Source organism: Pararge aegeria, chromosome 1 (genome assembly GCF_905163445.1).
Source record: "Pararge aegeria chromosome 1, ilParAegt1.1, whole genome shotgun sequence".
In the NCBI taxonomy this organism is placed as follows: domain Eukaryota; kingdom Metazoa; phylum Arthropoda; class Insecta; order Lepidoptera; family Nymphalidae; genus Pararge; species Pararge aegeria.
In genome coordinates, this window is record NC_053180.1 from 2,144,956 (window position 1) to 2,156,247 (window position 11,292).

Sequence of the window (11,292 nt, forward strand, 5' to 3'; positions counted from 1 at the left end):
CCCGTACCAACCAACCCGTAAAAATTAATATAATAAAAATAACCTCAAAGGCTCATATTTTATGAAGTTTGTTTGTTTTCAAACCAATTACAATTTTTATGTAGCAAAAACAGAAATTTTAATTTTATAAAAATGAAACAACATTCTATGCGTATTTCGAAATCCTTGCTCTTGAACAACAGCACTAAATGTTTTTCTACACTAAGTAATATTTATGTCTGTAACGTTTAATACGTTTTTCTTTACATTTCGTTAATGATTTATTGTAAATTTAAGGATGTCTGAGTACAGCGGAGGCTGTAGAACGTCGGAATCACCTTTACAAGTTGGAAAAGAAACGGCAACTCGAAAAAGTGGGCCGAATTGAAAAAATAGAAGTGAATTACAAAGGTGTACCTAAAGACTGCACTTTGGTTATGAATAAAGATATATCCACGCCTTACGACTGTGCGAAACGTAAGTAGACTTTAATTTATAATATCTTAAAATATATCTATTAAAATAGACTTGTTCGTCTTCTTCTTCTGCTTGCGGCTCAGGTTCGTCTGGTCCCTGGTGTCACGTCGACCGGCTACGATCTATTGTGACGCCGCTGTCTAGATCTCCAAGCAAGCGTTGGTCGCCTTCAGGAAAAGCAGCACTTTCCTTGCTGGAAGAAATTTAGCATCCTCTGGTTGCATTATGTGCTTCCCCAAAAGAGTGCTGCGTTTATGCATCAGCGCGGGGCAGGAACAGATCAAATGCAGCGGCGTCTCCGCAGCCTCCTTACAGAGTCTACATAGATCTGTGTCCTGCAGCTTTAGGTTGAACATGTGTCTGTTAAGCCCACAGTGCCCCGTAAGCGCTCGCACTAGGATGCATAGGTTTTTTTCTGTTCAGTGCTAATGCCTCAGAGGCGGCCCTTTTGTTGAATGGTCTTATTAGCACTCGGGAATGGTTCATTCCTTGGAGTTGTCTCCAGCGAATGAGTGTGTGGTAATTACAAAAAATAAAAATAGACTTATACGAGGCACTTTTGATGAATACAATATACACTTCAAACAATTGCTAATTATTTTAAAAAACCCTACAACTGGAGACAAACTAAAATATCAGAGACAACGCAGTTTGTATTGACATCCTTTTGGCAGGTCATCTTTCCATCTTTTTTGAGTCCGTAATTTTTTCCTCTTGCCATCTCTAGGGTAGAGATGGGTACTCTTTAGTCCATTTTTTTTTCAAGGTTCTAACCACAAGGCCAGTCCAGCAACATTTTAGCCTTTAAATCTTTCTGGGGTCATGTGTTACTTGTATGGCCTTCCTAATTTGTCTGGGACTCCACCTGTCTGCCTTTTGTCCTTTTGATGTTTGTCCAGTCTGTTCTTTATCTGAGCCAGTAATGCTGCAGTTACTAGACCAGGCCTCCTCAGACAAGGCGTTCCGCATTTATAGACCATAAGTCTATTACTGATAAAGTGTTTAGAAGGAATGGATGAAGCCTACTAAAATCCAAGTTTGTGGCCATAGAGCCTCCTAGTCTGGGGTTACTCTTTTTGTAAATATGGAATGGAAATAAGGAATGTTGTAATACTTGTTCAGTATATTATAAGTTTCAATGAGATATGAGTATTACTATAAAAAAAAGTATTTGGAAGGCTAAATATTACCTCCCTAAACAACTGCCTCACTTAGATAAACTAAATGCATGTTTTTTTTTCTATTTTGTTGCAGATTTCAGTGAATGGCACATTGAAACCAGTGCACTGGCTTTGTTGGATGGCACTATTCACTGGGACATGCATAGACCACTCACAGAAAGTTGTACATTGGAAGTGAGTATCTATCTATGTATTATAGCAGGGGTTCCCAACCTTTTTAAGCTTGCAGCCCAAACTTTAGAAATTTGTAACTGTGCCCCTTCCTCAACCTGGCTTGTTGAATTATGTACTGGTTAGCTAGGTTAGTTTTTTAATGCCTCGTTGGTCTAGTGATTAGCATGTTCAACTACGGATCACGAGGTTTTGATTCGAATACAGAGTCGGGCGAAACAAAATAAAATGTTGCTTTTCTATTAAAGAATTTTCGGTAACAGCCCGAAGTTGGGAAGTTGGCGGTGTCAGATCCGTACCTTGAAGAACACGTAAAGCCGTCGGTCCTAGTTCATCATCATCATCATCAGTATTATAACCCATTACCGGCCCACTACAGGGCAGGGGTCACCTCCCACAATGAGAAGGGGTAAGGTCGTAGTCCACCACGCTGGCCCAGTGCGGATTGGTGGACTCGTTTTAATATTACCTACATAAAAATAAGTTGTATATGTTCTCATTGTGTGAAATTGTAATTTCTTTTGAGAAAATAAATGTCTTTAACCACAATGTCCACAGTTCCAATCGTTCAATGTAGCAGAGCCGCAGCAAGTCAACAAAGCTTTCTGGAGGTCTTGTTGCCTGGTGCTGGGAGCGTGTGCCAGTGTAGCCTTCAAGGACACAGTGCCGGTTGTGCTGCACAGCTTCCCTGGACCAGATAGTAAGGATCACTGACCTCTGTTTTTTTTTATTCCACTGTTTTTTGTTAAACCGTGACTGAAATCGCGCCTAGAACCCGGACCTCCCACTTATATGGAATACAGTGCTCACCACTGAGTCACGGAGTTCTAGATTATTTATTTATTTATTTATTAGTAATCCAACAGCGTTACAAACAGTTTTTGTTAAGGGTTTATCTTATTAGTAAAATAAGGCCAAATCTAGATTACATATATAAAGCAATAGGTACAAGTACAAAATATACAAAATAATCAGTTACGATATTCACAACAGCATGAATGAGTGTGAGTGTGCGTAAGTGTGTGCGTGTGTTCGATTATTTGAATCAGATAATAAAGGTCAAAAGGAGCAAGTCTTTAATACTACTTAAGCGGTTCCCCGCGACTTAGTTTCCCGTACAAACTTTCTCCCGCTATTTTACACAATTTACTATGACCCACCGCGTCGCGTCGCCCACCTGTGCTCATCATTACTCGGCTCCTAAATTGGCCTATCAAATGCAAAAAGCACAAAAAAAGCGAACAGATTTCTACGTAGTACAATTACAGATTAAATATCTGTAATTGTATGCCCCTTCTGAGGTAGAACTTTTATAAATCCCTAAAAATGTAATTTACTATTTTGTCTGTCGACCTAAATAACAATTTTCAACGATATGACTTAAACGACGTGTCAAAACAAAAAAAATATATAAATCAAATTCAAGAATGGTTTATATACTCGTATGTGGACCTACCACAGGCACTTATGAAGCGTTCATACATATGACATGTTACCACTAACTGCATTTGTTAACTTAACTTAACAAACGCGCGTTGTTCTAAAAAGAGCCCATAAGAAACTAAGCCGGAGTTTTTTTTTTTTTTATAAACCTTTCACCCTTCCCCTATTTCATCTCCGATTTATGATAATTCTCGGAATTATTTTTTTGTTTTGACACGTTATTATATTTTATTTATTTATTTTTATTTTTTATAACATAACAGTTGCCCAATTCGTCTCCCCGGGGCTATTAAAAGAATGTATGAACGAATGATAACAACAAATTAAATTAAATTAAAACATAAAAATAAGCTATATAACTATTGGATAGAAGCACGCGTTACTTTGCGGAAATCCATGATATATTATCAAAATTAAGCTTAATTTGCTATACTCCGCGAAAAGCAGGAGAATCTGTGTGGTGTAATTTATAATGACAATTTCATTGTAAAGTCAACATCTCCTGAGGATGCTCCGGTTTCGGAGCGAAACGTGCGTAGAGGGTATATTGCCGAAGATCTGATTGGTGTGGGGTATAAGGATTGAAGAAATTATAAATTACACCACACAGATTCTCCTGCTTTTCACGGAGTATAGCAAATTAAGCTTAATTTTGATAAAGCTATACATTAAGAATTTAAAAAAAAAAACAAAATTATATTATCCAGTACACATTATTTCTAACGTTGCATTGTCATCGCCCAGTCCGCAGCGGATCCTTCATCTACGACGTGGACCTGCCGACCCTGCCGGACTGGCAACCCTCGGCGCAAGAACTGCACACCCTTGCCGCGGAGTACATCAAGCTCTCCAGAAGGAAGCTGCCCATAGACAGGCTGGACGTGTCCGAGGAGCTGGCGTTGGAGATGTTCGTGGACAACCCTCACAAGACTGGCCAGATACCAAGCATCGCTAAGACCAATGGTAAGGTTCAACTGTACATGGAATTATCGACGACCTTTGCATTGTTCCGTAAAAAGTAAAACGGGACACCACTGTGTTACAGTAATTTTATTAAGTGCAAACTTTTGATAACTATAAATTGATATTTGCCAGATATTTTATTAAATTGATTAGGTTTTTACAAATACCCTAATAATTATTAATTAATTCATAGATAGTTTTCAAGAAACAGTTAAAATTTTATTTGATTAATAACCAATGTTCATGACATTGAGTTGGTGGTAATTTTGATATAAATACGGGTGCATTTTCGATACACGGCTGTCCTACATGGACTCGAACGATGTAAAGATACCTCCCGGTGTCTCAGTCGTTTATCAACTGCTAATGCCCGTTTTCACTAAATCTAGGCACCGCCTAAATCGAATGCCTAAAGATAAGAGAAATGCGTAATGCGTCTGTTTTCTTTATTTGGTCCTTTAACTTAATTTTTGGCATAGTAGGCATAGCGATAGTTAAAAATTAACATTCTCTTTTGCAGGCAAAGTGACGCTATACAAAATAGACAAGCACGTGGACATATCCAAGGGTCCCATGATCAGCAACAGCGGGCAGATCGGCAAAGTTGCCGTCACTGCTGTGCACAAGCTCACTGGTGAGTGTAAAGTGCAAAAGTAAAAGTCAAAAAGGTCTTAAGCCTTATAGCAGTTAGAGACTTCTATACCAATCTCGTAGAAAATACTCTTTCAAATTACACTTGAGACATACAAAACTAGCATAAAGGACACCTACATCTTATATGCTAGACATACAGAACTCACATAAAAGACACTTTCAAATCACATGCTAGAGGTACAGAACTCTCATAAAAGACAGTTTCAAACCACATGCTAGACATACAGAACTCTCATAAAAGACAGTTTCAAACCATATGCTAGACATACAGAACTCGCATAAAAGACACTTTTAAACTACATGCTAGACATACAGAACTCGCATAAAAGACACTTTCAAATCACATGCTAGAAGTATAGAACTCGCATAAAAGAGACTTTCAAATCACATGCTAGAAGTACAGAACTCGCATAAAAGACACTTTCAAATCACATGCTTTACATACAAAACTTGCTTAAAAGACAGTTTCAAACTATATGCAAATCACATGCTAGACGTACAGAACTCGCATAAAAGACACTTTTAAACCATATGCTAAACATACAGAACTCGCATAAAAGACACTTTCAATTCACATGCTAGAAGTACAGAACTCGCATAAAATACACTTTCAAATCACATGCTAGACATACAGAACTCGCATAAAAGACACTTTCAAATCACATGCTAGAAGTACAGAACTCGCATGAAAGACACTTTCAAATCACATGCTAGACATAGAGAACTCGCATAAAAGACACTTTCAAATCACATGCTATACATACAAAACTTGCTTAAAAGACAGTTTCAAAGTATATGCTAGCCATACAGAACTCGCATAAAAGACACTTTCAAATCACATGCTAGACGTACAAAACTTGCTTAAAAGACAGTTTCAAACTATATGCTAGACATACAGAACTCGCATAAAAGACACTTTCAAATCACATGCTAGACGTACAGAACTCGCATTAAAGACACTTTCAAATCACATGCTAGACGTACAGAACTCGCATTAAAGACACTTTCAAATAACATGCTATACATACAAAACTTGCTTAAAAGACAGTTTCAAACTATATGCTAGACATACAGAACTCGCATAAAAGACAGTTTCAAATCACATGCTAGAGGTACAGAACTCTCATAAAAGACAGTTTCAAACCACATGCTAGACATACAGAACTCTCATAAAAGACAGTTTCAAACCATATGCTAAACATACAGAACTCGCATAAAAGACACTTTCAATTCACATGCTAGAAGTACAGAACTCGCATAAAAGACACTTTCAAATCACATGCTAGACATACAGAACTCGCATAAAAGACACTTTCAAATCACATGCTATACATACAAAACTTGCTTAAAAGACAGTTTCAAACTATATGCAAATCACATGCTAGACGTACAGAACTCGCATAAAATACACTTTTAAACCATATGCTAAACATACAGAACTCGCATAAAAGACACTTTCAATTCACATGCTAGAAGTACAGAACTCGCATAAAATACACTTTCAAATCACATGCTAGACATACAGAACTCGCATAAAAGACACTTTCAAATCACATGCTAGAAGTACAGAACTCGCATAAAAGACACTTTCAAATCACATGCTAGACATACAGAACTCGCATAAAAGACACTTTCAAATCACATGCTATACATACAAAACTTGCTTAAAAGACAGTTTCAAACTATATGCTAGCCATACAGAACTCGCATAAAAGACACTTTCAAATCACATGCTAGACGTACAAAACTTGCTTAAAAGACAGTTTCAAACTATATGCTAGACATACAGAACTCGCATAAAAGACACTTTCAAATCACATGCTAGACGTACAGAACTCGCATTAAAGACACTTTCAAATCACATGCTAGACGTACAGAACTCGCATTAAAGACACTTTCAAATCACATGCTATACATACAAAACTTGCTTAAAAGACAGTTTCAAACTATATGCTAGACATACAGAACTCGCATAAAAGACAGTTTCAAACTATATGCTAAACATACAGAACTCGCATAAAAGACACTTTCAAATCACATGCTAGACATACAGAACTCGCATAAAAGACACTTTCAAATCACATGCTAGACGTACAAAACTTGCTTAAAAGACAGTTTCAAACTATATGCTAGACATACAGAACTCGCATAAAAGACACTTTCAAATCACATGCTAGACGTACAGAACTCGCATTAAAGACACTTTCAAATCACATGCTAGACGTACAGAACTCGCATTAAAGACACTTTCAAATCACATGCTAGACATACAGAACTCGCATAAAAAACACTTTCAAATCACATGCTAGAAGTACAGAACTCGCATAAAAGACACTTTCAAATCACATGCTAGACATACAGAACTCGCATAAAAGACACTTTCAAATCACATGCTAGACGTACAGAACTCGCATTAAAGACACTATCAAATCACATGCTAGACATACAGAACTCGCATAAAAGACACTTTCAAATCACATGCTAGAAGTACAGAACTCGCATAAAAGACACTTTCAAATCACATGCTAGAAGTACAGAACTCGCATAAAAGACACTTTCAAATCACATGCTAGACATACAGAACTCGCATAAAAGACACTTTCAAATCACATGCTAGACGTACAGAACTCGCATTAAAGACACTTTCAAATCACATGCTATACATACAGAACTCGCATAAAAGACAGTTTCAAACTATATGCTAAACATACAGAACTCGCATAAAAGACACTTTCAAATCACATGCTAGACATACAGAACTCGCATAAAAGACACTTTCAAATCACATGCTAGACGTACAAAACTTGCTTAAAAGACAGTTTCAAACTATATGCTAGACATACAGAACTCGCATAAAAGACACTTTCAAATCACATGCTAGACGTACAGAACTCGCATTAAAGACACTTTCAAATCACATGCTAGACGTACAGAACTCGCATTAAAGACACTTTCAAATCACATGCTAGACATACAGAACTCGCATAAAAAACACTTTCAAATCACATGCTAGAAGTACAGAACTCGCATAAAAGACACTTTCAAATCACATGCTAGACATACAGAACTCGCATAAAAGACACTTTCAAATCACATGCTAGACGTACAGAACTCGCATTAAAGACACTATCAAATCACATGCTAGACATACAGAACTCGCATAAAAGACACTTTCAAATCACATGCTAGAAGTACAGAACTCGCATAAAAGACACTTTCAAATCACATGCTAGAAGTACAGAACTCGCATAAAAGACACTTTCAAATCACATGCTAGACATACAGAACTCGCATAAAAGACACTTTCAAATCACATGCTAGACGTACAGAACTCGCATTAAAGACACTTTCAAATCACATGCTATACATACAAAACTTGCTTAAAAGACAGTTTCAAACTATATGCTAGACATACAGAACTCGCATAAAAGACACTTTCAAATCACATGCTAGACGTACAGAACTCGCATTAAAGACACTTTCAAATCACATGCTAGACGTACAGAACTCGCATTAAAGACACTTTCAAATCACATGCTATACATACAGAACTCGCATAAAAGACACTTTCAAATCACATGCTAGACGTACAGAACTCGCATTAAAGACACTTTCAAATCACATGCTATACATACAGAACTCGCATAAAAGACACTTTCAAATCACATGCTAGACGTACAGAACTCGCATTAAAGACACTTTCAAATCACACTTGAGACACAAAAGTTAGAATGTATCCACTTTTGGTCCCAGATAAGTCCATTGTATAATTCCTATGGGATAGAGTGATTCTGATGTAACCTCTCCACGCTAAACGCTTTTGTTTTTATAACATTAGTGGTAAATTGAGATACAATGAATGCGTGTAGTAGTAAAGCGAACGAAGCCGTAGTTACTTTTTTTATATGCCTTCTTGGCATTTCTTCTCATATTCTTAGATATTACTTTTATAATTGTTTTGTTTTTATTAATTTATGTGGCGGCTAATGGTACCGGTCCAGGGTGCTGAATCTTAAAATACACCATTACCAAAAATATACGTAAAGGAAAAACAAACAAACTTTCGCATTTATAATATTAGTAATGATAATTACGATGTATGTTTGTTCTTATCGGGCACTCTAGAGACGAAACGCGTGGATCGTTTTTGATGATTCTTAAATTTAGAATAAATTAATAAATATACTGATGAATTTATTTATGAATCTACATTTTATTTATACACTTTATTTGTTCACCACAAATAGAAAAAAAAACAGTGGACACAACAAGAAGAAAATTAAAAAGTTGGATACAAAGGGTTGCCTTATCGCTTAGTAGCGATCTCTTTCAGGCAACCTTAGGATTAGGAAAACCAACCAATAATTAGGTACATACATACTCTAACTCTAACAGCTGCCTTTCCCCTCCCAATCGGACCGAATCCGGCGCAAGCAATCCAAATTAAATTTGCCCGCTCCTTCGTATCCATTCTGAGAGGTTAAAATTTTATCGGGGCCAATAAAACGGATTCATGAATTTGAGAAATGCATAACCGTATTTATGGATGGAGGCGCGCTCGCTCCGCCGCGAATATGTCGCAGTAATTTGATAGCCGCCTTTGTAGCAGGTGCTGATGGGAAACATCGAAATTGATGCGGCTGTAAAAGTTTGTTCAATCTGCGTAAATTTGATACCCGTTTGCCGAAATTACGCACGTGTTTTATTTGACAATATATATTCATAAACCGAACAATCCGCTTTGGTTATGACAATATCTGGTGATACAGTATTGAATAGATGTAATAAGACAGCAACTAAACTAAAATGTCTAGTCGTTAACTTAGGTTAGGTACATTTTCTTTCCACTTTGTTTGATAACTCAATGCCCGTTCAGTGTTGAATGGTCTACACATACTTCGAGAAAAATACGTGGAATAATAATACATACATTCTACCATGTTTAACTACGATAGCTTCTTATTGGAAAATAACTTTACTATTTATTTTAAATGTCCGAAATTCTAATCTTTATTACTTAAAACGAATTACTACACAATATTTCATTTACATTTTCTTCTTCTTTTTTTTATATTTATTAAACATCGAGTTTACTACAAACACCCATTGTGAGGAGAGGAGTGTTTCTAAAACGAGCGGATTTGGCACCAAAATGCAGCTTATATTTAAAATGAATAAAAATAAATACTAAATCACACAAAGATTTTCCAGTTTTGGGAATCGAACCGACGGCCTTGGGCTCATAAAGCAGGGTCGCTGCCCACTGCGCCAATCTGCCGTCAAAATTACAAACGTTTTTCCTCAGGCTCCAGCGACAGTGAAGTAAAGCAGCTGTATAGGTTCCAGGGAGTGGCGCTGCCAACCGGCGTTATACTTAACCACTTCGCGTTCTCCTTGCTCATCGAGAGGGCGAAGAAATTGGTAATTTATTTATGTATTTATTTATTCGCTTTTCCAGGGTAACGAACAGTAGGTACTTGGCGGGCGTTCATAAAATACGTTAATACTGCATTATGAAAAGTAGTAGAACAAAAGTTGTTCGTTTTAATGATAAGAACTTCAAGGCCGAGAGCTTTCTGATCTTTTTTATTTATGATATATAGCTATAGCTAATGTATAGCTATTGCTATAGTATAGCTATTCGTTTTTATATTTGTTAATACTATTTTTTTTTTTCAGAACTCCGCTCGCTCACCGATCAATCCCTTTGTAGATACGAGGGAACCTGCTCCAGAAAGTATAGCTGCTAGGGCATAATGTATTTAATTATTTACCATAATTTGTAGTTAGTTTTATTATATCTTAAGAAAATAAATTTAGAAATTAAAATTAATAAAAAATGTACTGAATTTTATTTATTTAATATTGAACCTACGATCATTACAAGATTTGTTGGGGTTTGGCACTCCGTGTGTTAGAAACTTTGAACAGTGATAACACAGTTTCACAGATTTTATACGAGACGCGATTTAAAAGTACAAACCTCCATAGCGGAGCCGCGACCAAAAGTACTAACGCTATACTAAAACTTAGTGCAGTGCGCAGACTGCATAGGTGCGAGCAAGCCCATCACCCTGTGTGAGCGAGAGAAAGATAGAGAAAGAGAACGCATAATAGTTATGCGTTCTCTACGTTTGTGCAAATAACCGCACCGCGTCGCACTACTCATTTAACGGTTAAAAGAAGATACTTTCTCAATTCGGCGAATCAAATTAATTTTGTGTACGATATATCAAACCGCTCTCTAACTGGTTTCCCGCATGTTTACAAGAGATCGTAAACATGCAAGAAGCACATTGCCAGCTGTTAGAGGTCGAATGCATGCGGTCAATGAACCCTGGCAACGCTTACGCAAGGTCACAGCTTCATTCTTATTTATGTACTATGTTTACATAGGTTGCGGTTACAAAAAACGGTCATGAAA

General features: G+C 36.9%; 1 protein-coding gene across 1 annotated transcript; it reads left to right on the forward strand.

Moving 5' to 3' along the window:
- The first annotated feature begins 83 nt into the window (after positions 1-83).
- On the forward strand, positions 84-10,665 carry LOC120637922 (39S ribosomal protein L39, mitochondrial). The gene is made up of 8 exons (XM_039909993.1): positions 84-205; positions 277-456; positions 1,711-1,811; positions 2,367-2,508; positions 3,996-4,214; positions 4,735-4,848; positions 10,174-10,289; positions 10,548-10,665. Exons 1-8 carry the CDS (start codon positions 133-135, stop codon positions 10,623-10,625), a joined length of 1,023 nt encoding a protein of 340 aa, XP_039765927.1. The 5' UTR covers positions 84-132; the 3' UTR covers positions 10,626-10,665.
- Positions 10,666-11,292: the final 627 nt, after the last annotated feature.